The sequence below is a fragment of the Falco peregrinus genome, chromosome 1 (genome assembly GCF_023634155.1).
Source record: "Falco peregrinus isolate bFalPer1 chromosome 1, bFalPer1.pri, whole genome shotgun sequence".
In the NCBI taxonomy this organism is placed as follows: domain Eukaryota; kingdom Metazoa; phylum Chordata; class Aves; order Falconiformes; family Falconidae; genus Falco; species Falco peregrinus.
In genome coordinates, this window is record NC_073721.1 from 46,923,052 (window position 1) to 46,949,023 (window position 25,972).

At 61.5% G+C, this 25,972-nt stretch overlaps 1 protein-coding gene across 2 annotated transcripts; it reads left to right on the forward strand.

The window, feature by feature from the left end:
* The first annotated feature begins 69 nt into the window (after positions 1-69).
* NPDC1 (neural proliferation, differentiation and control 1) lies at positions 70-25,117 on the forward strand. 2 transcript variants are annotated; one of them, XM_055793377.1, is made up of 9 exons: positions 70-239; positions 14,670-14,801; positions 20,828-20,935; positions 21,065-21,244; positions 21,371-21,437; positions 21,877-21,961; positions 22,117-22,196; positions 22,296-22,367; positions 23,328-25,117. In XM_055793377.1, the coding sequence occupies exons 1-9, from the start codon at positions 146-148 to the stop codon at positions 23,344-23,346; spliced, it is 837 nt and encodes a 278-aa protein (XP_055649352.1). In that variant the 5' UTR covers positions 70-145; the 3' UTR covers positions 23,347-25,117. The 2 variants fall into 2 exon arrangements, with proteins under 2 accessions (XP_055649352.1, XP_027634042.2); XM_027778241.2 differs by having other exon boundaries at positions 72-239; positions 22,296-22,392.
* The last annotated feature ends 855 nt before the right edge of the window (positions 25,118-25,972 follow it).

Sequence of the window (25,972 nt, forward strand, 5' to 3'; positions counted from 1 at the left end):
TGCAGGAGGGGCGGGGCTTGGCGGGGGCGGGGCCCGGGGCGGGGCCCGGGGCGGGGCGGGGCCGGCCCGGTGGGCCCCGCCCCGCGCTCCCGCCGCCGCCGCCCGCAGCCGCCGCGGCCCCCAGGCCCGCCCGCGCCGGGGGAGGATGGTGGCGGCCCGGGGAGCTGCCGCCCGCCGCGGAGCGCTGCTGCTGCTGCTCGCCGCCCTCGGGGCCAGCCGCCTGCGCCTCGCCCGTGCCGGTGAGTCCCTGTGTGGCCCCCCGCCGTGCCCCCTCGTGTCGGTGGTTCCCCCTCCCCCGCGGAGCACCGCGGATGCTCGTGGTCCCTTCCCGGGGGACCCGTGTGGCCCCTCCCACGGCGAACCCGGTGCGGTTGCACCCACCCCCGCGAGGGCTCAGCATCCGGGGGTGCCCAGGCTGCCAGCGCCCGGGAGGGGGCGGCGGGTCCCTTCACCACACGTCGCCTGGCGTGTGTGTCGTCCCCCCCCATCTCCCCCAGCCTCCGCGGGGCTCCGGGGAGCTGCCGTGGGTAGGGGCCGCGCAGCATCCTTCTCCCGGGCGGTGTGGACCACGCATCCCCACAGCCTGACAGCCAGGTGGGAAATGGCCCGTGGGCCTCCCCCATCCCCGCAGCCGCACGGGGTGTCTCCCACCCCAGGCAGGCCCCGCAGCGCTCCCGGGGGCGGGCAGCGCCGCACCATCGCCCTCCCGCCTGCGGCTGCGGGCAGCGCCCCGGCAGCGATGTGGGGTGCCACAGGGCACCCCCAGAGACGGGGCCCGATCCTGGAGCGGGGGGAGAGCACAGCTGGCCTGGTGGGAGCGGCCCTCCGGTGTGGCCCTCATCAAGCACCTTTACAGGGGGGGAATTAAAAACAAAAGCACCAAAACAAACGAAATAAAAAAAATAAAAGCTGCTGTGGTGGCTGATCCATCGTTGGGAGCTGCCGGGTGGCTGTGCCAGTGCCAGGCCAGCAGCGCCCTGTTTGCTCACCTGCCCGGCATTGCTCCCCTGGGGAGCAGCAGCATCGCGCGGTGGGGCTGGGTCACGGTGGGGCTGGGTCCGTGACGTGGGGCTGAGTCCGTGATGGAGGCATTTCTCCTCTCTCCTGGGGCAGAAAAAATGCGTGGCTTTCATTTGCCACCCAGCAGCACCGCCTTCGGCCTTCTTTCTCTTTTCTTAAGGGTTGTTTTCGGGGTTTAGGGTTTGGTTTTGATGCGTTTCTTTTTTTTTTTTTTCCTAAGTTTTGGGGGATAGGTTAGTGCATTTCGCCTCCTGGTGGGTTTGGCACTGGATGTGCGCTGAGCCCCCTCGCTCTGTGCCTGCTGCCGGAGTGCACAGTATGCTACAACAGGCATAACCACCCCCCCTCCGAAACCCCCAGCCACCCCCCAGCTTTGCTGCCTGCAGGGAAATGAGGCAGGGGGGTGGACTGCCCGGTTCTGCCCGCACCAGTGGGACAGTGCGGTGGCCCTGCCAGAGGGACGGTGTGTCTCTGGGCAGGTGCTTTCCAGCTCGCTGGCCGCAGCATTGTTTGCGGATCTGATATTGTTCTCCCTGCTCTGGCTCACCAGCGAGGTGGATGCCGGGCAGGCAGCCTGCCATCAGCCGGCTACGGTGCGGCCTTGCCGTGCTCCTGCCTGCTCTAAGGCAGGGCGAGAAGGTGCAATATTTATTTTTTTTTAAATCTCCCAGCGGTTCAAAACATCTGGGTCTTTCCATGCTGGGGGGGCTGGAAGTGGAGGTGGGGATACTCCTGCGCTCTCCATGCATGTTGAGGCCAGGGTGGCCCAGCCAGGGGTGCTGGTGACGCAGGCTGCGATGGGAGGAAGGAGATCTGGGCGGCTCCGATGTGGCCACCAGCGATCCGGCATAATCTCTGCTGCCTCTGAATTTCAGGGGTTGGGGCGGGATAAACTGGCCTGGCAGTGCTGCTGGGGAGGGACCCCTCGAGGAGCTGCTCAAGGTGGCTGTACCTGGTGGGCTGTTGCAGGGGGGTTGTAGCAGTTTCCCCTTCCATTCCCCTCTCTTCCCAGCTCGGGGGGGCTGCCGGAGCTGAGGCAAACATGAGGGGTCTCACTCGCTGGCAGCAGCCTGCTGCAGCAGCTGGGTCATCGCACGCTCTTGGCATAAGCCGGGTTGGGATTTTCAGCTCAAACTTTTTCGCCCAGGCAAAAGCTGGGATGGTTTCTTTGCACTGCACAATGATGCCATGGTCGTACCACCTGGAAATGTCGACCGCAACATCGCGTCGCTGGGAGGTCGGGTTTGTGCAGCCTGTGGCAGTAGGGAGCTCTGGGCTGGTTTCTCCTGGGGATGGCTGGCATGGCCAGGGTACTTGGAGGAGCATCCCTGGGATGCTGCGCAGGGAAATGAGTCACCGTCCCATCCCCACAACCTTCCTCCCTAAGTATGGCAGGGCAGAGGAAACATTGGCTGTTTCTTCCTATTTTATAATTTCCCTTCCTGTATGGATGGGGTAGAGCTGGGCTTTCTCTGGGGACAGCTTCAAGGTGGAGGTGGCAGGGCCAGGGCAGCTCCTGCTCTGTGGCGTACCAGTATAGCTGGCTCTTGGCAAGGAGACAGCTGGGGGAGAAGGTCCTGGACCATCTTCCTCATGTCCTCCTGCCTCTGCGGCTTCAGCAAAGCTTCTGCAAGCGGGGGCTGGCGTCTGCTCCTCACCTTCATCAGCTGGTGCCACAAGCCATGAATTAGATACCATCTCCCAGGGCGCAGTGGCACGTGGCATCCTTGTCTTGCCAGGGGCCTGATCCGAGCTGGAGGAAGGACAGCCGCTGGCTTTGGCAGTATTACAGCTGTGGTTTAGTTTTGGTTGGGGCTCCTTAGTTGTGTTTTTTACCCACGTGCCTCTATCCAGCACACCGCCTTTGGGCAGAAACACTGCCTTGCCTCGTTTTCTGGCTGCATTTCCTGGAGCGTTAGCGAGAGTCGGACTTCTCACCCCTTCTTGAGTAATTTGGTTGCCAGATTTCATCTATTATTATTATTATTATGAATTAAAAAAAAGATTTTCCAAATGGGATGACAGGCAAGAACGTTTTTTTTAATAAACCTGAAAACCCCGGCTTCTCTGCTGCAGCCAGCACTTTACATCAGAAACATCCAGAGAAGCTGTTCAGCAAAAACCAAGTGGTCCTTTCTAGTCCAAGTGACCTATTTGGCCACATGTGAACTCCCAGCATCTCTCTGCCTTTCTTCCTCGTGCTGCTTCTCAGGGATGCAGGTTGGGGGCACAGATGCCGGTGCTGATACCGGCTGCCCCAGCTCTGTGGTTGCACAGGGACTTCTCAAGGTCCAAAGCTGGGCATGGCAAGGCAGGAGCCACCTCCTAGAAAGTCCTCAGCTCATCCTGCAGTGGGATTGTCCATCTCTTGGCTTTTAATTTGCCCGCTTTGTAATCACTGCACTGAGGAGGGAGCCACGGCGGGGTCAGGGCACGCAGCAGGCTGTCCCCGGGGACCATCATCCTGAATGCTGAGGCCGGAGCAGCTCCAAGCCCCTCTTGTGAGCATTGCAGTGGTGCCTGGTGCTGTGCCCATGGCACTTGCAAGGGACTGGCTGCCCTGCCAAGCTTCCCAGGGGTCTGCCCAGCAGGTGAGCAGAGGGTGGTCCCCAAGCCCCCCAGCACTGCGCAGGTTGGTTTGCAGAAAGCAGCTATTTCTAGCTCCAGCTTTTTCTTGAGACACAGCGAAGGTTGTCTGAGTGCCCCTGGTAGCAGTGGCAGCAGTAGGCAATGGTCCTGCTCAGCAGCGTGCAGCCACCCCATCCCTTCAATCCCCCCTGCAGCTGTACGTCGGGGTGTCCTGTGCCACACCGACGCCCACCAAGTGTTTGCCGAATGGCAACCGGGGTGCTGCTCCCCTGGGAGCTGCATGTTGTTCCCGAGTTTAATTTTCTGCACGATTTTATACTTGGAGATAGCATTCCCCCCATGTTCTCTGGAAGTACGCTTACTCGGCTGGCTCCCACCACAAGAAATGAGCCCTGGTGGGTAGGCGAGGTGTGTGGGAGGTGGGGATGTGGTGCATGGGCATCCCACGGGGCTCCATGGGTCGGTACCTGCACCAGGGACCCGAGCAGGGCTCCAGCTGCAGGTCTGGGAAGGGGGAACAGATGGGAAGAGGCTCCTGATGTCCATGATCCCGGTTCCCAACACCATCATCATCAAGGAAGAGTTTATGAAGAGATGTGGTGAAGTCCCTCCTCTCCTTTCACTGCAGCTTGCTGGGGACCCACAGACGTGTGCGCCCCAGCTGTGCCCTGTGGGTGCCGGTGCGGGGAGAGCTGGAGCTCGAGGTGGGGAGACCATGGTCCCAGAGCCTGGGAGGTGCTGTGGTTACGCTGTGCGAGGTCAGGCCTTTTGGATCTGCAATTTCCCTGGCAGCTCCAGGCGCAGGTTTGGAATCCGCAGGCAGTCCCAAGGGTCTGGAGCAGGACCCTGTCCCACAGAGCCACCCCGCGCCCCAGGGACCCCCCAATTCCCAGGGCATCTGGGTCCTTCCCACAACGCGAAAGGGAATATGAGTCTGGGACGTTTGCCTGAAATGGCTCTTCTGGGCCACGGGGGTATTAAGGGAGGTAATCGGCTTAGCTCTGCTGCACGCTTACAGAGGGGCGCTGGGGACAGGAGGGGTGACGGTGTGATGGGGCACTGGGGATGGGGAGGTTGATGGTGCTGGGGGATAGAGGGGTGATGGGGATGTTGGGATAGGAGGGGTGCCAGGGATAGCAGAGGTGCCAGGTGTAGGAGGGGTGACAGTGTGGCAGGGACAATGGGGACAGGAGGGGTCATGGGGTGGACACTGTGCTGGGGACAGGAGGGGAGATAGCATGGTGGGGACACTGGGAACAGAAAGGTTGATGGGGAGTGCTGAGGACAGGAGGTGTGATGGGGGTGCCAGGACTGTAGGGGTGACAGGGTGGCATCTTCCCAGGTGGGAGGTGCTGGGTCCCCAGGCGCTGGGGACAGGAGCTGCCATCAGTCCCATCCCTGCATGGATTCCATAAACATGGTGCCCAAATGCTTCGTCCCCATGGGGGGCTCTGGGTCTGATCCCCGATGAGGGCAGTGGCTCCCCTGGGACTGCTGCCCCCCAGACCCCAGGGCATGGCCCCAACACTGCTGCCAGTGCGGGGGCAGCTCCCTCCCATGTCTGGGCTTTACCGACTGCTGCTGCCACCGGGGTGACCAGAGCACCAAATGGTGGCAGCAGGCCTATAATTAGCTGCTTCATGAGCTAACGATAATTGCAACGGGAAGAAAGTGGCCGCTAAGTGCCTGGAGTGTGCTTTGAATTGGAGGAAGGAAACGCAGCTGGAGCAGGTTCTGGTCCTGCCTTTTCCCGTCCTGGAGCACCAGAGCCCCATGGGCTGACAACTGCCCATCCTAACCAGTGCACTGTGGCGTATTGCTGGGGTCTCTGCTGCATGGATTGTGGGGGGCAAAGCCTTTGCGGAAGGGAGGCTTGCTCATTGGTGGGCAAACCCATCACTTCAGGTGGGTGACACGAGAGGTGACATGTCAGGGGCGTGCTGGCAGGGGCCCTGGCTTGTCGCAGCACGAGGGTCCCCCCGGGTTCCTGGCCCCTGTTCCCTTCCTATAGAAAGGAGATGGTGATAGAGGCAGAGGACAAAAAGTGGGGAGGGCACCGCTCTCTCTCTCTGCACTTGTAGCACCCATGGGTGCTGCCCGGGGCTGGCTGGGGTTCTGCAGAGGAGTGCTCCTGGGGAGTGGGCACCTCTCACGTGTGAGAGAAGCAGCTCTGCCCTGGGGAGCTCATTGTCTCACATCTGTCATGGATTATTTCCCAGCCACCCACTAAGCCAGGAGAGAGGGCAGCCCCAGTAAGCTGCCAGTAATGTGACCCATCCTGTGGGTGTAATTCTTGGCTTCCTGGCTGGAAAGGAGAGGATTTCCCTGAGCCGGACCCCTCCTATGGGGGATACAACCCAAAAGAAATCTTCAGGTCCAGCTGTTTCGGCACTGTCCGTAGCCCTTTTCCAGGAGCCCCAGGATGTAGCTGTGCATCCCATGGGTTCCCCGTTTTCTGGGCTCAGTTTATGGGCTCTCTGCCCCAGTGGGACGCGATGTCCCACAGATTTTTATTGCAAGTGGTGGCTGAGTCAGCATGGGTACAGCCATGGGTGCCACCCAAGTGGGGTGGGGTGATGCAGCCCCTGCTTTTCTGCCTACCTCTCACCTTGAGCGTCGCTGGGACACGAGCTGCCCACCCAGGGGTGCCCACTCACGAGCTGTTGGAAAGCCATAAAGGTTGGCCCCTATAGCCCCCGGCACCTGCTGATAAGTGGCTGTGTCCCCAAGCCCCGTTTCAGGGCGATGGGCTGGTGGGAGCGCTGAGGCTGGTACCAGGCACAGGGTGGGTGGTGGGGGCAGGATGAACAGACTGCCCACCCTGAGCGAATCTGTGTGTGCTGCTGCTGCCGCCTCCAAGCTGCCCGAGGGTGTTTAATCAGCAAAATCATGCTGGTGCATCTCCACCAAAGGCTGCAAAATGTCTCCAGTGGCGTAGGACGCAGCAAGATGTGGGAGGGCTTTGGCTTTGCCGGAGAGCATCTGGCCCTGGTGGGCGCAGTGATGCTTTGCTGGGGAGCTGCCGCTTCGGGATTTTCTTTCCAGCCCAGCACTGGGAGCATGCAGCTGCTCACAGATGGCTGAGCTTGCTGGCACAGCCGTGCCAGTCCTTGGCCTGGCAGCTCCTTGGGTGTGTGGCTGGGAGGCTGTCCTCTCCCACCTCCCCTCCAGCAGCAGTGTCTCTGCGGGAGAGCTCGCCGACAGCCATGGCTCTGCTCTGCTGTGGCTCACCGGGCAGTGGGTGCCTGGGCAGACAGAGGTGGGTGCTGCTCTGCTGACCAGTCGGTACCTGGTCAGTGCCAGGACAGAGCTGGACCTGAGCACTTCCCTTGAAGCTGCTCAGGGCTTTGGGTGGGTCCATGCTCAGAGCAGAGCTGTAAAACCCCCTGCGCTGCCGGGCACAGCCCACCCTTGGTGTGGGAACAACAGCGACAGCAGTGCTAGGGCTGTCCATCCTCTGTGATGCCGGCACAGCAGGGGTCTGGCACCGTGCGGCACTGCCCACTGGGATGGCCCAGAGCACCGCAGGGATGCAGGGAGGGTCCCCCTCGCTGGTAGAGCCACTGTGCTGTATACACCCAGCGTTAGCCCACGGTGCCCATGTGGGGCCAGCCTCGCTAACATACTTGTAGCCGCGCTCTGCACCGTGGCCCTGACCACCAACTGTTTTGCCTGTCTGGTGGTGCCAAACCTTGGAGCCCAGCCAGTTAAAAGGAATTAAAAAAATCCCAGTCTCTGCCTCTGCCCCAGCCCCAGCGGGCTCTGGGCAGATATGAAGCCCATTGGTATTTGCTTGAGCAAAACCTGATAAACAAGACCAAAAGTGGGTGGTTCGAGCTGAGAAAAACAGGCAGGTGCTTTTTGGCATGGGGTGGCATTGGGGACAGCCTAGGTTCCCTGGTGTGGGTGGGTGCACACCCAGCTGAGCCGGGGCCAGCGATGCAGAGCCAGCAGCAGGATTGGGTGGGCAGCCCCAGGGAGATGGCACATGGCAACTGGTTTTCCTGGGTTTTGTGTTTTTGGTGGTTTGGTTTTTTTTTCCTTTTAATTATTTCTTCTCTTCCTGAATATCTGAAGCAAAGCACTCGTGGCTGGAGACGTCCCTGGCACTGTGGTGTCACGCCGGCATGGCCGGGGATGCAGTGTGTCATCCCCCTGCATGGGGCACAGCCCTGAGTAGTTGGAAGGGGACAGTGAGCCGGGGCTGGGGGCAGCAGCACCCAGGGGTGGCTGGCTGGGGGACCAGGGGGGCTCTCACTCAGCTCACTGCATCCTCTGCTGCTTCCTGGCTTTGCCCAGTCCCTGCTAGGGTCTGGAGCTGTGGTTTGCCAGAGCTGTTTCTATCCATCCAGGTGCCATCTCCCCTTCCCACTGCTCCCATCAGTCCAGCTCCTCTTCCCCTGGTGTGCCACACAGGTTGCCATAGCAGGGAGCAGGGATTTTTCTGGCCAGTTAAGGAGTTTGAGTAGCAATGACACAAAATCCCACTCCCTCAGCCTGGCTGGAGGAGGCTGCCTGGTGCTCCCCCTTTCCCCAGCCCAGGATCGCAGGAGCAACTTGAGATGTTGCAGTGCTTGTAGATGGGATCTATCTGCTCCAGAGCAGGGATGGGCTCTGGGGTAATGCTGGCAGTTGAGGAGGTGAGGTATTTGAGGTTGCCAAAGGTTTGGCATCCCCCCACTTCTGGGGAAGCCTGACTCAGCCCCTCCTGGCCCTGTTTTCCCCCTTGGCATTGAACCTGGAGGGGGACAAGGCTCTGGGAACCCATCATGATGGTCTCAGGGCTGCGGCAGGCGGCTGCCCTCAGCCTGGACGTCGTCTCCTCTGCCATGCAGCCTTGCTGCTTCCATGAGCCCCTGTCTGCCCTGCACTCGCTTTGTCTCTTTGTGGCACTGGCTGCACATCGCGCTGCCTGTGCTGCCTGTACACCCGGGCTCCTGCGTGGGCAGCCCTGCCCACAGCACCTGCCAGGGCTGGTGGCTCGAAAGCAGCTGGCAGTGGTATTTCACCTGGGTGCCTACCCATGGTGGCATCTTCTGTCATTCCTGGTTGGGGATGTTGCCAGCAGGATGGTCCCCTCGGTGGGAGCGTGGCGCAGCTGGGGTGTTTGTTGTGCGGGCAGGGGGGACACTGCCAAGGGGTCCCTGTGGGGGTACGTCTGTCCCCCAGCCTGCAGTGCAGGCTGCTGGCACTGTCCCCTGGCCATGATATAACCCATGCTGGGGACCATCTCTGCTGGCGTGCATTATCAGCTGGGTCAGACCTTGGCGCCTGCCTGGCTGCACCAGAAAAGCTGGAAGCCAGAATGTGAGCCCCAGTGGCCGGAGGGACGGGAAGCCTGGTGGCACGTGGCCTTTGCCTGAACAAAGCTGCTGAAGCAAAAAAGCAAACAAGCACTTTCAGCTGCAAAGTGCTCTCCAGTGGGCCAGCACGCGCCGGTGCTGCCGCAGGAGGGGGTGGCAGGGGTGGCCGGGCTGTGTGGCTGTGTCGCATCCTCCGTCCCCAGGAGCAGCGTGTCGTGGCCAGTGTCCTCCTGCGCCCAGTCTGCCAGGGTGGGTGTTTGCGGAGAGCCCTGCTCTGCCACCTCTGCGTGCGGGAGGGGTCTCCGTCTGCTGCTGCTGCATTTTTGGGGGCAGGAGCACGGCGGTGACGTTAGCGGCTGCAGGCAGCGGCAGGGCTCCCACGGGGGCTGCCGGCGTGGTGGCAGAGCCACGCTGGCCAAGGCCGTGGTGCCAGCAGCTGTGCCCGGTGAGGGGGCATTGCTTCTAGGCGTGTGGCTGTGCCTGAAGCCCAGCTCCCTTCCACCTGCCTTCAGGTGCAAGAAGCAGCTGGGCAGGGGGATGCAGCTGGGTCGCGGAGCCTGGCAGGGCTGGGGGCTGCTGCCATGGCTCTGTCCCACAGACAGTGTGTGTCTCCCGCGGTCAGCATATGCCAGGGAGCAGTGCCAGCAACTGGGGCACCTGCCCGGGTGACCCCAAGCATCCATCCCAGCTTTTGCTGTGTTACTGTGGCCACTGGCAGTCGAGGCAGTGGCCTCCCAGCTCACCCCCAGGGCTGTGTCCCTGGGCATAGGGGGAGTGGAGCTGGGGTGTTCGGGGGTCTTAGCCCCCCCTGCTACTGCTGGACAGGACCACTGCCCCAGGGAAGCTGTGGGGCTGAGAGAAGTGAGACCTCAGAGGCTGGGCTGTGGTGTGGGGCAGCTCGGCTGGCTGCCAGCCTGCCCACCCGGGGCCAGCTCCAGCCCTCCGGAGCCAGGAGCAATTTGCAGAGTCGGGAGGAGAGCCCCGGAGGGTACCAGCTCACAGAAGTGCTGGGAGGGCAGGCAGGCTGCAGGCGGGTCCCACAGCAGGTCCCACATCACCTGGCTGGAGGAGGAGGAGCAGTGACCTTGGAGCGTAGCTGGCAGGCACAGCACCGCTGTGGGGCCCAGGCTGCCGCCGCTGCCGGCAATCTGCCATGCCCTTGGCCCTAGTCATCCCTCAGCTGCGGACGTGTGCCAGCGTGGGAAGGCTCAACGTGGCAGCAGAGACCTGCACCCCTGTTCCCCAGCACCCCGATATTCCCCTGTGCCTGGTGTGGTCCCATGCCCTGGCTCAGTGGCCGGCCCCCACCAAGGGCTGTGTCTCGCTCCTGCAGACCCCCATGGCCCCAGGCAGGCTGCTCCTGTGGGGTCTGTGCCTGTTCGCTGCGGTGATGCCCGATGGGCTTTGCCAGGTCACGCCGCTGGCACTGGGGCCCCGTCAGCCAGGAGGCTGGGTGTTGGCACTGCCGGTGCACAGAGCGTAAGCGCTCGGACCAGCGCTCAGTGCTAATTAATTATCCTCTTACGTTAACTTTTATCTCTCTATCTGCGGCAGTGACACAGCCGGGCAGTTCCTGCCCTCCCAGGCACCCGGACATCCTCCCTGATTGTATTTTTGTTTCCTTTTCACCTGTAAGTTTTGGCACGAGTGTTGAAAAACTGCTTCACCCAGGGCTGTGACTACCAGCAGCTCTGTGCCCTGCCTGGCCATGGCAAGACACTGCTGGACCCTACGGCATTGAGGGGGGCACAGCGGGCACCCCCCATTGCAGGCATTGGGCTGCCTCAAGACCCATTGCTGGTGCCCAGCACGGCTGTCCCCAGGGTGGGTCCTTGGGGCTGGGGGTGTTGTGACAGCTGAGCTTCCCCACCAGCATAACCCACCTGGGGGGCATGCACACACCTTCGAGCTCACACGCCAGCATTTCCTCCTGTGCCCAGGGCTGTTCCCGCTCACACGCATCCCCAGCTTGTGCTCACCTGCTCTTTGTCCTCATGTGCCAGCTGCACTGTCCTGCTCGCCCACTGGCCTTGGGCTCAGCTCCTGCCTGGGGGGAGCCACCCTGCCTCCTCCAGCGCCAGCAGCTTGCCCCAGCCCAAAGCCCACTTCAGTGGGCTACCTGAGGTTGTGCTGGGCTGGCCTCGCTGCCCACCTGCGCACGAGGTTTGCACCGTGGCAGCTGTGGTGACAGCAGTTGGATGAAACATTCCCCTCCTCCAGAGCCCCCCCAGCACATCTGGGCAGCAGCATCCCATATGTTATTGCATATTCTTCTGGCTTTGCCTTACAGCTGGTTTTCACTGCCCTGCTGTGTCTCTGTCCCCTAGGACCAGCCCAGGTCCCTCTTCTCTCTCCCACCCATGGCCAGGCCATCCCTCCCACCCCAGCAGAGCAAGCCATGCTGGGCTACACCAGTGCCAAGCAGGGGGCACGGTTGGGGGGCAATCCCAAATTCTCCCAGGCTCTACAGCAGCCCCACAGGAGCAGGGGCAAGATGCAGGGGCTGCAGCCTGCAAGCTGGCACTGGTACAGGTGGGCAGCATGGCTGTGCCACAGCCGCTGCCAGGGTGGAAAGAGGACCTCCATGCTGTGCCAACACCAGCACCCACCTTGGGGTGGGTGCATGGGAGGGGGGAACCCACAGCCAGGGCTGGGGAGGGGTCAGGTATAGCCTGAAACAGGAGCTAGACCCTGCCACCTGCCTGCTGGAGCACTGGGCCAGGGTGGCACTGGCCACCCTGGGCACATGTGGGTGTGCAGGGCTGGGAGGGGTGGCAGATAGCCCCCCAGCATGGCAGCAGTTGGGGTCTGCTTCCGTTGTTAGGAGAGATGCTCCTGGGTCCTGGCACACATGGTGCGCAGTACCTGGTGTAGCACAGAGGTGCCCACTCCCACCAGCACAGCCAGGGAGCAGCTGCTGGGCTGGGAGAGTAGCAAAGCCCCTGCAGGGTGCCTACACGGTGATATCTGCTCGCTAACCACCAATTGATTACACACGGGGAGCTTAATGAGATCAGTGCCGGCCTGTCTCATTCCTAATCCTAGCCTGTGACAGCTGGGCTAGCACAGCTCGTTCCTCAAACAGAGATAAGAACCTTTTATGTATTCCAGGCTGGGGCTTATTTAACCAGTTGCTGGGCTCTGGCTCAGGGCTGTCCCCATCACCCCTCCTACTGCCCCGAGGGGGCTCTGAGGGTCCTGCCAGGTTCTGCTGGTGCTGGGTGGCCCAAATGCCAGGTGACCCACACTGGGGTGGCTTCCTCCCACCAGTGAGCAGCTTTTGGCAGCACCCGTTTTGAGGGGGATGTGTTCCCAGGGGTCTGTGGCACAGGTGAGGAGCCCTGTGGGGATGTGGCATGTCCCCACCCCTGGGGCTTCGAAGTGCCAAAGCCTCCTGCCCCGGAGCAGCCATGTGTTTTGGTTGTTTTGTGATTATTTTTTTTTTTAGACAAAGTAGCCTTGAGAGCGAGCCCAGGGCAGGCAAAGCAGGCAACTGAGTCCAATTTCTGTGTTTAAATGCCTGATTATTTTCCCATTAAGCATTAGTTCTCCCCCAGCCGCCTGGCTGAGCCCCGGATCATCTCCAGGGAGCAAACCCAGCTCCTGCAGGCGTGGTGGTCTCTGCTCCCCATCCCGAGCAAATCCCATCCAGGCTGCTGTACCGGGCATGGGGTTCAGCCAACACTAATTGCTGCTGTAATCAGAGCTGCCAGAAAACCCTGCCTGCAAGAGAAACCACTGCAGCAAGGCAGCTCTGCCCTTCTTTGGCACTGTCTGCCACAGGGTGATGCATGCAGTGCCCCATGGGGTGCAGTGCCAAAGGGTCTAGGGGCTATTGGTAGGTTGCACCTGCTGGTGAGCGGTTTAATGGAGAAATAGGGCCATGCAGAGGGGGATTTGTTGGGGGTGGCATCCCGCTCAGCATCCTGCATGTGTTGCTTTGGGGTGGCATCCCACTTGGCATCCCACGCTTGTTGCTTTGGGGCAGCATCCCCCTCAGCACGTGCACCCTCGCTGGGGAGCAGAGCTGCTGCGGTCATCCTGGAGCTTTCTGTCCTGGTGGCTCCATCCTGTGCCTGGACTCTCCGCCGTGCCATGCCTGGGCCCTGCAGTGGCTGCCCACTTCGCCCCCAGCGTGCTGCAGGGATGGGGATGCTCGGGAAAGCCACTGAAGTTGGGGTGCCCTTTCTCGTGGGGTGTTTGGTGTTGTGCCAGAGCTGCCCCCGGTGTTGCCATTCCCCAGGGCACAGAGACAGGCAGACAGCGGGCGCTTTGCCAGTGGTGGTGTCGTGGGCAGGCAAGGGCTGACGGGGACGGCTCCGGGAGCGTGGGATGGTGCTGGGAGCCGGCTCCTGCCATGACTCATCGCCAGGTCGGGGCGGCCAGGCCTGGCCCTGTTCCCGGTGACAGCCCCGTGGAGGTGCTTCCCTGCCTGCTGCTGCCTGCAGAAAAAAATACCGGCATGGCTGTGCTGGTGAAGAGCAGGGCTAGGACAGCTGTGTGCTGCACCCCCATCCAGCTGTGCCCCCCCCATCCAGCTGTGCCCAGCCCAGGACACAGGCGCACTGAGCGAGTGGTACCCGGCTCTGCACTGCCACCGGCTCGCCAGCGAGGGATGTCCGTGCTTGTGCCACAGCGGTGCCAGCAGTGTCACCATCCCTGGCAGTGGTTTCTGCTGCTGTCGCTGAGAGCTGGGACCCTGGAGTGTCCCTGCAGCCCCGTGCCGCAGGTGAGACCTGTGTGCTGGCCTTACATGTTGCTGCCCCAGCTGGTCACGGTTCCTCTCATCTCTGCATGTGGTTTGCCACCATCACCTGCTCCCAGGACTCAGCTTTGCTTAGGACCTGAAGACTTTATGTAGGACCTGGAGACTTTGTGTTCTCCCAGGAGGTCCCACTGGCTTGAGCCAGGCTGGGGTAAAGAACTGGAGCTGTTCCTGGCCATGGCAGCACTGCCATGGTGTCTTGGGTCCAGATGGGGTGAGAGCATGGGGGGGCTTCTGCCTGTCCCCAGGTAGTGGAGAAATCCCCAGGTCTGACATGGAAACAAGATGCCCCATAAGGCTGCAAGAGAGTTTTGGACCATGGTGCGTTGCTGGGGGCGGGCTGGGTCCCACCAGTTTTCCCTGTTGCAATGTCAAAGGGATGGAAACTGAAGCTGCTGCTGCCTGTGATGACTTGTTACAGCTGTACTGAAGCTTTGAGGGGGGCTTGGTTTGGGTTTTTTTGTTTGTTTGATAGCTACCACGCGAGCATTGTTGGTTGGATTTCAGCTGGCAGCCTGCTCAGCCACTGCCTGTGTGGTACCAGCAGGGGCTGGAGACTCTTGTCGCTGCCAGCTCTGTGGGACTCAGGGTGTCCTGGAGCACCCCAGGGCTTGGGGTGTCCAAGGGGACAGTGGTACCCTGGGGCTCGGAGTCCCATGCGGGAGGATGGGCACTGCCTGCTCTTCTCTGCAGGCAGCAAACTGCCTTGCGCAGGTCACAAAATCATAGAATATCTTGGGTTGGAAGGGATCCATAAAGATCATTAAGTCTAGCTCCCGGGTCATTAGAGCCCGTACTTGATTGCGGTCAGTAATGGTTTTGCAAAGGCAAAGGGGAGCCAAGGGGCAGCTCTGGTGAAGCACATCCGTACCTGTTAATTGCGGCAGGAGCTGCCTGGGGCAGCTGGGTCCCACACCAGTTGGCCACAGACAAACCCGGGGGCACATTTGACCCCTCTCTTCCTTCTGACCTGTTTTCTCCCATCCCCACAGCAGCCTCGTGTCCCCGGAGCCTGGACTGTGTCCTACAGCGCCGGGAGTTCTGCCCACCGGGGTCGGGTGCCTGCGGCCCCTGCCTGCCCACCTTCCAGGAGGACGACCACGGGCGATGCGTCCAGAAGCAGCGTAGGTGCACCCACCCTGCAGTGCTCCCTTCTGCAACCCCTTGCCCTGCCCTGCCTGCAAACCTGCCCTGTGCACCTGTACAACTCCAGGAGGTTCCCATGCCTCGGGGCAGCCCCTCACCCCAGCAGCGCCCCTGCTCCCCATCCTGTGGCTTCTCCTCTCCGTGGCAGCTGTATCCCTGCGGGGACAGCAGCAGTGCTCCCTCTCACCCCAAGCCCTGGCTGGCTGCAGTTGTGGGGTGTTTTGGGGGCTGGTGGAGAGCACATGGGTCCAACACCACTCCCTGTGCATCCTCCTGCAGCTGTGTCAGCGACTACATGTGCCACCGGGCCCTGCCAGCACCCAAGGGTGCCCAGGAGCCCAGGGATGGGGGGGGATCTGGGTGGCTGCCAGGGCACTCTGGGGTCTGCCTGGCTGCTCTGGGGCAGGGGCTTTTCGGAGCAGGGGATGTGGCAGAGCCTCAGGCTTTGCAGGAGCAGGGTAACAGCTTTCAGTGCATGGAGCTGCAACTTGTGTGGACCCCAGGGCCAAGGCAAAAATGTGCCTGGGGCTGACCTATGCGTCTTTGGGATTTCAATACCTGGTTCCCATTGGTTTGAGATGGTGGGCTGCAGTTGGGGGCTGTCATCTCACCCTCTGGTGATGCCCAGCATTAATACTGGAAGGGTTGGAGTCAGTAGCACCAGGTAGGAGCCCCGCCTGGCTGTGCATGAGGGCACCGAGGGCTGTGCCGGGTGTTACTCCCCTGCTCCTTTCCCAGGGGACCTGTGGGGCTGTGGCAGTCTGGGTGGCTGCACTCTGGCAGTGGGCAGAGAGACAGGCAGAGCATCCCTGGGGAGCAGCAGCCCATGGTCACCTGTGTCACCCTGCACAAGGCTCTCCCCCCTGCTGCTGCGGTGCATGGGGGAGTCCTCTGGGTTTTTGGGAGGGTTGCTTTCTGTTCTGGTTCCTGTGTCTTGGGCATGTTTGGGGTCCCGCTGGGGTGCAGCCAGAGCTGCCCTTTGCCTGTGGCTCAGCCCATGGTTTGCAGCAGGCGGGCACATGGGGGAACAGCAGAGCCCATCATGTCCTTTGTGCCACTAGCCTCCCGGCAGGAGGATCACCCCTTAAATCAGAGGGGGAGATCCCCAAAGCAGGGCCCTGACTCTGCTCAGGCCTTTGGCACTCGGGCAGAGGGGCCAGGCTGTGCTGAAATGGGAGCAATGGCTGTGGGGGAAAAGAGAGGGGATGGCACAGGGATGGGGTCAAGGCTTGGCGTCTGGCAGCGAGCAGGGGTCCAAGGGGCAGATGCGCCCTCCCACAGGCTCCGCATCCATGGGTACTAAATGGCTTTAACAGTTATTTGTGGTTTATTTTTTAATGTGCAGTCTTAGGAGCAAATTCCCCTCTTGGAAGGGCTGCACATGCGCTGGCATCTCCATAGCAACCTCACTCTGTGCTGGCTTCAGCAGGGAGATGTGGCCACAGTAGCATCCTTGCCCAGCTTCAGCAGAGAGATGTGGGGCTGTGGCAGCATCCTCTGCTGGCTTCTCTGGGACTGTAGTAGTGTCCTCTCCCAGCTTTCTCAGAGAAATACAGGACCACAGTAGCATCCTCCAAGAGGATGCTGGTAGGATGGAGACCATCCCAGGGTCTCTCCCAGCCCTGTCCTGTTGTCTCAAGCAATGCCACCAGCTTTTGGCAGCAAAAATGTGGGTACAGGGGGAAAAAAGGGAGATCCCCTCCCAAATCCTCTGTTTTAGCATGCAGGGGAACGGTCACATCCTGAGGATGCCCATCTCCTTTTGGCAGGAAGGCACCAACTTTTTCCATGGGTGCTTTTACACCCTGCCTGTACCTTGGTCTGGCAACAGCACCCAGCCGCCCAGTGCCACCAGGCAAGCCTGTGAGGATGCAGAGAGGCTGCAATAGCTGCATTTTGGGGTGATGCAATGCAAACAGGAGGGGCTGCCATGGCTCGAGGATGCCTAACCCTTTAAAGGGGCTGCCCACGCAGCTGCGTGGGCAGCCCCTTTAAAGGGTTAGGCATCCTCGAGCCGCTTGCGACTGCTGGTGACGCCGATTGATCCTGGGATCCCAGCTGCTGCTGCCACGCCATCCCAGTGATTGGTTGCAGCTCCTGGCAGGAGCTTGGGCAAGAGCCGGGGCTCCTCTCCTTCAGCATACCTGTGCGTGCAGGCAGGCACCGATAGCAGCTTTTTGGGGTGAAAAGCAGCATTTTGGGGTCTCAGGAGGGCAATGCGTGTGAGTGGCGTGTTCCTGCCGTTGGTGATGGCGTGCATGGGTGTCTCAGCGTACTCAGCACAGCACCATGACAAAGGTGAGAAAGGATGCATGGGACCTCGTGACACGGTGTATCCTGCAGCCGCTTCAGCTTGCTGGTGCTGCCTGCAAAGGGGTCAGAGCTCCCAGAACACTGCCAGCACCACGGTGCTGCTTACTGTTTGAATGTGCCGTGATGGATTTGCATGATGTGGTTGGAGCTGGTGTGTCCCATCCCTGCTCCCACTTGACCCCACCAGCACAGAGCCAGGGCTGAGCCCCGCTGGGCTGCGGGAGGTGCTTTGGGAAGAGGGGGAAAAGGGGGTCCCGGCTGACAGACCTGGGGGTTCCCCCTTCCCCACTTGCTGTGCTGCCAGCAGCCAGGAGGGCATCAGCTATCCTGGGGCAGGCCTCTAGAAATAAGTGGATTTGTAGGAATTTTGTGCCCTCCTGTGGAGACTGTCAACATCAAGTTTCCTCCACCCAGGGCAGAAGCCACACATGTCCCTTCTTGCTCCCTGCTTTCCCCAAACCCGTCCGGATAACTGACGAGACCCCTGAGTGCGTCCCAGGGTTGAGCCCTGAAGACCTTGGCAAGGGGAAAGCCCCTGGGAAGGGTTGGGTAGGGAGAGTGGCGAGGCTGGGACGCTGTGTGCCAGCCTGGCCGTGCCCTCCCTGCTGCAGGCAAGTGATGGGATCTACCATGAGAGGGCACCCGTGCCCTGTGCAAGCGCTGTGTGCGCTCTGCATGCTCTGTGCACCCCCTGCATACCCCCTGTGCACCCCCTGCATGCACCCTCTGTGCCTTGTGCACCCCCTGCATGCACCCTGTGCACCCCCTGCATACCCCCTGTGCACCCCCTGCATACCCCCTGTGCATACCCTGCATGCACCCTCTGTGCCCTGTGCCCACCCTGCATGCACCCTGTGCACCCCCTGCATACCCCCTGTGCACCCCCTGCATACCCCCTGTGCACCCCCTGCATGCACCCTGTGCATACCCTGCATACCCCCTGTGCATACCCTGCATGCACCCTGTGCATACCCTGCATACCCCCTGTGCATACCCTGCATGCACCCTCTGTGCCCTGTGCCCACCCTGCATGCACCCTGTGCATACCCTGCATACCCCCTGTGCCCACCCTGCATGCACCCTGTGCCCACCCTGCATGCACCCTGTGCATACCCTGCATACCCCCTGTGCATACCCTGCATACCCCCTGTGCATGCCCTGTGCATACCATGCATACCCCCTGTGCATGCCCTGTGCATACCCTGCATGCATGCTCCATGACCTGTGCACACCCTGCATAACCCCTGTGCATGTGTGCATACCCTGCATGCACCCTCCGTGCCCTGTGCACGCCCTGCATGCACCGTCTGTGCCCTGTACACGCCCTGCACGTACCCTGTGCATACACTCTGTGCACCCTCTGTGCCCTGTGCATGCCCTGTGCATACCCTGCATGCACCCAGTGCCTGCCCAGCATGCCCAACTCCTTGCAGCAGGGCTGGGGAGACCTCTGGGAGCCCTCCATCTCTGCTCCTCTTGTAGCCAGAGCCTGGTGCAGCCAGGCAGACACTGGGCGCCAGCCCCAGCCCTCTGTTCCCTGCGGAGCAGCCCTGGGCCAGCATTTCACCCTCCCACGGTGCCCGGCAGGCACCAGCCATCGGTGCCAGGATGGTTCTACACCACAAATGTTGCAGGGTGGCAGATGTGGCATCACTGGGGGAAGTCTCAGCTGCCAAACAAAACAGGTGTGGGGGGGTTTAGCTGCTGGAAGGGAACTTGGTGATAAAGCTGGTTCATGCAGGTGAGGGGCACAGCCCAGGCGCTGCCAGCAATGCTGGAGACCACAAACAGCACAGCAGCCTCGGTTTTCCTTGTGCCGCTGTCAGCGGGAGGCTCAGAGTGACCTGGGAGCTGCTTTTGCTGCTTTTCCAAGTTTTTTTTTCCCGTTTCCAGCCACATCACATTCATCCTCCTGAAGTGCTGGCTGTTGCTGCTGCATTTGCCCAAGGCCAAGGGGTGTCAGGCCAGGGCTGGGCCATGCGCCCCGTTGGTGGCAGTGCCAGTGCAGCCGGGTTCCCTTAGGCAGATCTGTCCCCTAGGTCCCATGAGAATGGGGACAAGCCTTCTACTGTGTGCAGTGGGGAGCTAAAGCCAGGCTGCCCCACAGGGCACAGGGCTGTCACATGGTCCCATTCCAGCTCCCCTGCCCATTGGGAGAGCCTGGCTCTGTGCTGGCACCTTGGCACGGTGGCACTCACCCGTCAGGCATGGCATGGGTGGCACAGCCCCAAACCTGGCACCGTGTGGCCATGGCGCTGCTTTGCAAATCACTTTGGGGGTGGAAATAACGGTGCAAAGAGCTGGGGAAGCCTGGGGCTCGGGGGGTGCTCCAGCTCCTGCCAAGGATGGGAGGCTGGGGCATGGTTCAGGGAGCCAGGGGACACAGGGGACATTGGGACAGTGGCTCTTTCAGCACTTGTTTAAAGCAAGAGTGTCCCCCTTTTAAACTGGTTTTTGGCTGTGTGGCTCTGAGTCATGGGGCAGCTGAGCAGCCTTTGTGCCCAGCTCCAGAGGGAATTGGGGTTTATTTCCAAACACTGGGAGCGAGGACAGATTCCAGAGGAGCTGTAATTGTTATAACCTTGAATTATCTGGGAACCAAGCTGCCAGTACCACCTCGCCTTTGTATGTTTTGATTTAAGTCTCCAGGGCTCCCCGCTGGAGACAGCCTGAATAGGGCAGCACCAGCACCGGGCAGAGGGAGCAGGGATGGGGATGTCTCCTGCCTTTGAAGTTGAGTTTAATCCTGTTAAAAGCAGAGTGGTGAGCTCAGAGCTTGACTCTGCTCCGCGAGCCTGAGGACAGCAGCTCTGCTCCTACTCCATGCTGTCACCCCGTGGGTGGGCACTCCCAGACCAGGGTGGGGGTCCTGCCAGTGCTCCACGTCCCCCGCATGCACCGTGCTAGGGCATGGGCTGGAGCAGTCACCCACAAAATGCCCAGGCAGCTCCTGTTACATGATGGTCCTCACTGCATGGGACATCCTGACCTCCCCCCCAAAGGGGCCGCATCCTGCCAGGCGCTGGGCAGAAACTGGCCCCTCGGCTGGAGCAAGGGTTCCCACCAGCTCCTGAACAGCCCCAGATGAGTCCTGTTCTTGGGTTGCTTGCAGCCCCCTGGGCTATACAGGACAATTTGGGGTGAAAACCGGTGTTCAGGTGTCCCCTGCCCACTCTTGAAATGGTCCTGCTGCCCACGGTGGGTCTGCGGGTTGCCCTGCCAGAGCTGCCCCTCACACCCCACAGCAGTGGGGCAGGTGTGGGGTGTCTCTCCTAGTCTAGCTCATGTCCCTCCTCACCCAGGGCCATTGTGTGGCCCCTGGTGCAGGGACGTGGGGCAGGTCCTGAGCAGCGGGTGCTGGCAGCCTGCCTGCTCCCGCAGGGCTCTGCAGGACCTGCTGGCTCTGGCATGGGGGTGGCTGCAGCTGCTGTTGCTCCAGCAGCCTCCAACATCTGTGGGGTAGGAAGCATCCCAAAAGTGGCAAACTCTCATGCAGATCCCAGGTCTTGGCTTTGGGACCGCCAGTATGCTGGAGGGCTGCCATCTGAGTAGTCTTGGGCTCCAAACCACTTGCGTTTGCTCATGGTGGGATATGAGCCCCTTCCTGGGAGGATGCTGGCTCCAGCCCTGGGGCTGGGCACGTGGCCACATCCTGGGGTACGCATCTCACTCCCGCTTTCTCCTGGTGCAGGGTGGACGTCTGTTTCCAGCTTGGAGAAAGAAATCGATTTTCTGGTGGATGTACTGGCCAGGCAAGAGGCTTCTCGCCCCCACCCACAGCAGGATGGCAAGTCCAGGAGTAAGTGCCTGCTCCCTGCTCCCACTGCTCTCTGTGGCAGTGCCGGGGACCCTGCAGCAGCCACACTCTGCACCCCAGGCTGGTTTGCCCTCTGGAGCTATCCGAGTGTTGCTCTGCCTTCTCCTGCAGCCACCGTGGTCCCTGCTGGCAGCAGACAGCACATGGCCAGCGGGCTGAGAGAGGGACTTCTGCAGCGGGGTCCCACCAGCAGCAAGGCAGCTGCCACCCTCCTCACCTCCACCACCGCCACGGTCCAGAAGTACCCGGTGGAGGCATCCCCCATCCCTTCAAATGACGATGTGGTGCTCGGTGAGACCCTGGGGACAGGCGGCTCGTGGGAAGGGGTTTGCTGTCCTCTCCAAGGAAGCATGGGCTGGTGGCACCATGCTGCCAGGCTCACCCACTGTCCCTTTGTGTCCCATTCCACCTCTGCAGGGCTGATCGTGGTGTGCACAGTGGCTGGGGTCTCAGCGCTGATTGTGGCTGCAATCTGCTGGTGCATGTAAGCCGGGGACTGCTGGTGCCAGCTAGTCCCTCACTGTCCCTATGCCTGGGGGACCTTGTTCCTTGGGGGGGCGATGGGTGTTGGAGGAGAGGCAATAGCTGCCCTTGCCAGTCCCCCTGCAAGTGTGGCCTCTGGTGGTCGTGGCTAGAGGACAGCGGTGGGACACCTCTGTGCCAGACACAGGCTCCTGGGAGCAGGTGGCACCTGGTTTGGACATCGCTAGTGGTGCTGAGTGCTGTCACCTCCGGCACGTTGCTGCCTCATGCCCAGGCCCCGTGGGATGGAGGTGGCTCTGCCAGGGGGTGCCAGCCCATCGTGGGCGCCATCACAGGGAACAGGAATGTGGGTGGGAGGACTGAGCTCCTGGCGGGTCGCTGGCTCCTGTCTGGAGCCGTCTACTCCAGTGGCTCCTGATGACCACTCTCCTCCCTGGCAGACTGCAGAAGGAGGTCAGGCTGGCACAGAAAGCAGACTACTCAGCACAGCGAGCAGCTAGCCCCCTGCCCTACGACAAGATCTCGGTAAGGCAGCCATGTCTCTCCTTGTGGGGTGTTTGGTGCTCGGGCCATGTGTGTGCTTTGCTTCAGGGGCTTCCAACATGGTGGGGGACACCCTCCGTCCAGGCTGGAGGATTTCTGGAGCCCAGCCTCCACCGCTGTCCTTGCTTTCTCCACAGCCTGGGGACAAGACGCTGGCTCAGAGCGCCCAGATGTACCACTACCAGCACCAAAAGCAGCAGATGCTCTCCATGGAGAAGTAAGCAGACCCGGTCGCTGGTCCATGCCCTGCCTTTAACTGGGGTGCCATTAATCATGCCCTTGGACTTCACCCCCTCTCTGCATCCTCTCCCCCCAGGCATAAAGAGGAGCCCAAGCTGCCGGACTCGGCGTCGTCCGACGAGGAGAATGAGGATGGAGACTTTACTGTGTACGAGTGCCCCGGGCTGGCTCCGGTACGGTGGGTGCAGGGTGGCTGGTGGGAACCTGTGCATGCAGGATGGGATCTAACACACGCCTGGGATGTGCAGTTCCTCACGAGGAGGCTTTTCAATATGCCCTTCATCAAACCCCTCTGTCCCATGTGCCCCGGCCAGGTCCCGCTGGAGCTCTGCAGTGGGCAGGAGCGGGTGCCCTGGCATGGGTGCCCTGGCGCAGGGCTTTTCCCTGGGAATGTTTCCCCATGGCCACAGGAGCAGAGAACCAGAGCAGCCTTTGGCAGACCCAGCCGGCCATCCCTGTGGTGCCAGGAACATGGTCACCTCTCGCTCCTGGGCACTGGGACCAGGAGGCTCATCCTAGTGCCTCCCCAGCACCTGGACCAGGGACCTGTTAGCCCTCAAAGCCAGGGGGGACTTTCCTGGCTGGCAGGGGACCCCAGGGAAGGGCAGCTCCTAACAGCCCTGGGTACAAAGAGCACAAAGAGACCCAAAAGGAGTCTTTCACATGATAATGGCTGCGGAGCCCAGCCATCAGGGCCCAGATTAAGGGTCATCATTAGGTCTTTACAGGCCCATTAAAGGGCACTTGATGGCAGGCATGCAGTCGGGCCGAGGAACCCCATTCCTGCCAGCCAGGCTGGGGGTCCCATCCTGGGGTCCCCAGCCAGGCTGGGGGGGTCCCATCTCAGCCGGGACCATGGATTTTACACATCATCGCCCCATCCCAACATCCCTGGCTGCTCCTGGCAGGGAGGCAGGACCCTTCTAGGGGTGATGGCAGGGTCCCGGTGTGTGTCACCCCAAGCCAGCCTATGAGGTGCCCCCCCATTCTCCATCCTCCCTGCTGGGCTGGGGTTCAGACCCCTTGGGACGGGGTGGCTCAACCCCCATCTGCTTTCTGACTTCCTGCCTTTTCCTTCCCCCCAATCCCACTCCCTCTGCCGCCGCAGACTGGAGAAATGGAAGTGAGGAACCCGCTGTTTGATGACTCCTCCTTACACCCCTCCAACCCCAAGACGCACCAGTAACACCCCTCCTCTCCTCTGCCCGAGCTCGCTACAGACTGTATGCCCAACGCCGAAGCCTGGTGGGGCAGCCGCGCCGGAGGGGCACCTGCAGCCAGGCAAAGGGGCGCAGACCCCACTCTGCCAGACTGTTCGACGCCTGCCCAATAAACACCCACTAACAGCTATTGGGAGGGGGGGATCGCCCCCCGTTTCCAGCGTCCTTGTCCTCTTTGCTGCTGTGATTGCGTCCCTGCCTTGCTCTTCGCTCACTGCTCTCGGGGACACGCCAGCCCCACGGGGGGGTTTGCCACTGCTTGGCACAGAAACTGGGGGGCACAGTGGTGTCTCTTTGCATTTGGCTTTGAGGACGGGGCTGCTGCCCTGGCTGTGGCTGGGCTGATGTGACAGCAGCTGGGAAAGGGCTTGGAGAGAGGGTCAGAGAGCGGGAGAGGGGCCAGGGGCATCTAGGCATGCTCATGTCTCCAGGGGAAGGTGTCAGGGCTGCCAGCCTGCCCAGAGCCCCTCTTCTAGGGATGGAGGCTCTCCCTGGAGTGGGGTGGCATTGATAAAGGCTCTGGTGCCTGGTCTGCTCCCTCCTCCCCAGCCCAGCCAGCCCCTGGCAGCAGAGTCCCACTCCAGGAGCCAAGGGCAGGAGCAGGAGCTGGCTCAGGCAGGCACTGGCATTGCTCCCTGGGATGCACCTTCAGATGCCACCCTGTGCCATGCCTGGCCAGGAGCAGAGGCTCTGCACTGGCTCCATCCCCTTCTAGGGGTGCTGGTCCTTGGAGGCCCAGAGGCACAGACAGTCCCAGTGCCGCTGTGGCCTGGGACCCTGTGCTGGGCTGGGCTGGCGGAGGAGTTCCTCACAGCAAGCCCTGGGTACCAGCTGGGCTCTTGCCCCAGGCCTCCATGGGTGAAAGCTCAGAAAAAGGGTTCAGGGTGTTGTTTTTAAGCCCGTGTGGCTGTGGGGGAGGAAGGAGCAAGACTGGCGTGGACTTGGGAGGCTGGGAGGGGTAGCCAAGGCACAGTGGCTTTGCTGTGCTGCTTCTCTGCCCCATGGAGCCCATGCCTTTGCAGCATCCCTGTGGAGCCTGGTCCCGTGCTCTCTCCAGGCATCCCTCTGCGGCAGAGGCACTCTCCACCGTTCCATCCTAGGCACCTCCTGGGCTTCAGAGACCCCCTGCACGCCTCCGCTGCCCACATCTGCATCTGGGCTCACCAGCCCCTACTTACAAGTCCTTGCTCAGAGCCCGGTGCTGTCCCCCAAAGCCTCCCTGGTGCGTCGCCCGTGACCCCGCCAGCGTAAGGCTCAGCACAGGTTTTGGGTTGCTTTTCACAGATGTGGCTTCATGTCCAGACCCTGGTGTGGACTGTCACGGCCACGGGTCACCTGTTGTGTTGTGCACAGGTGGTGTCTTGCACAGGGGTGGCCTCTTGCATACATGGGAGCTGTTGCACATACAGGAGCCATCATTGCACGCTCAGGAGCCGTTGCACGTGCAGGCAGGCACATGCAGGGCAGGCAGCAGTGGCAGGGCTGTGCCCATGAGCAGTGATGGTGTGGAACCATCCCCAGTGGGGTCACTGGCAGGGGCCGTCACTGCACCGATCCTTTCCCCGCACCCTGCTCCCCTCCCCGTGGGCTGCTGCCCTTCTCCCTGCACCTCTCATTGTTGTATGGACTGTAGTTCTTTTAAAAGGAGATTTTATTAAACGACCATGTTTGAGACCCATGCGAGTGTGTGGTGTGGGGCCAGCTCCCCACTGTGCGGCCCTCGGCTTGGGGTGCTCCTGATGGGAGCGGGGTGGGATGGGGGGACAGGGAGGGAGGATGCTGTGGGTCCCCCATCCCAAAACCTTCCCCGGGGAATAGCGAGAGTAGCCATCCTGCTCCTGCAGCTGGAGTAACCCTCAAACCTTCCCAAGGGTTTTCCCACATGCAGCAAACCCCAGAGTTTCTTTTCTAGCTTTTCGGCGTTTGCCAGCAGAGGTTTCCCCAGGAAGGATTGGGTGGGAGCCCCGGCTGTGCCTGCCCGCACCCAGCCCTGCAGCACCCAGCACCCACCCACCCCCCTTGCCCCCAGGGCCGGGCCCTTCGCACCTCGGCGGGGTTTGCAGATAAGAGCTATCGTGTCCCCCCATTGTGTGGAGCCTGAGCTCCTCTCCCGGCCCTTTGATCACGCCAGCCCCCCCATCAGGCTGATACAATCTCGTCTCCTCCTGGTTTCGGCAGCCCGGAGGGTGGGTGCTGACTCACCGCCAAAGCACCGGGCACCATCGAAGATGCTTAGCTCAGCCCTGCTTATGGGCGGCCCTGGGGGTCTCCAGCTGCAGCCCTGGGCGGGCAGCATCGCACCCCAAATCACCCGGGGCTTCCCCAGTGCTCACCCTTGGGGAAACCCAGCCTTGCACTCCCCCTTCTGAGCTCCCCAAATTTGTCCTTCCTTTGCTCTCAGCGCCCAGCAGGTTCAAAGCATGCCCAGGCTTTTTGGGAAGATCTAGCTTTGAGCAAAACCCAGCTGCTCCCCCCAGGAAGATCCCCTCACTCAGAGCACTTGAGGCAGCAGGAGCCCTGCGTCCCCCTGGAA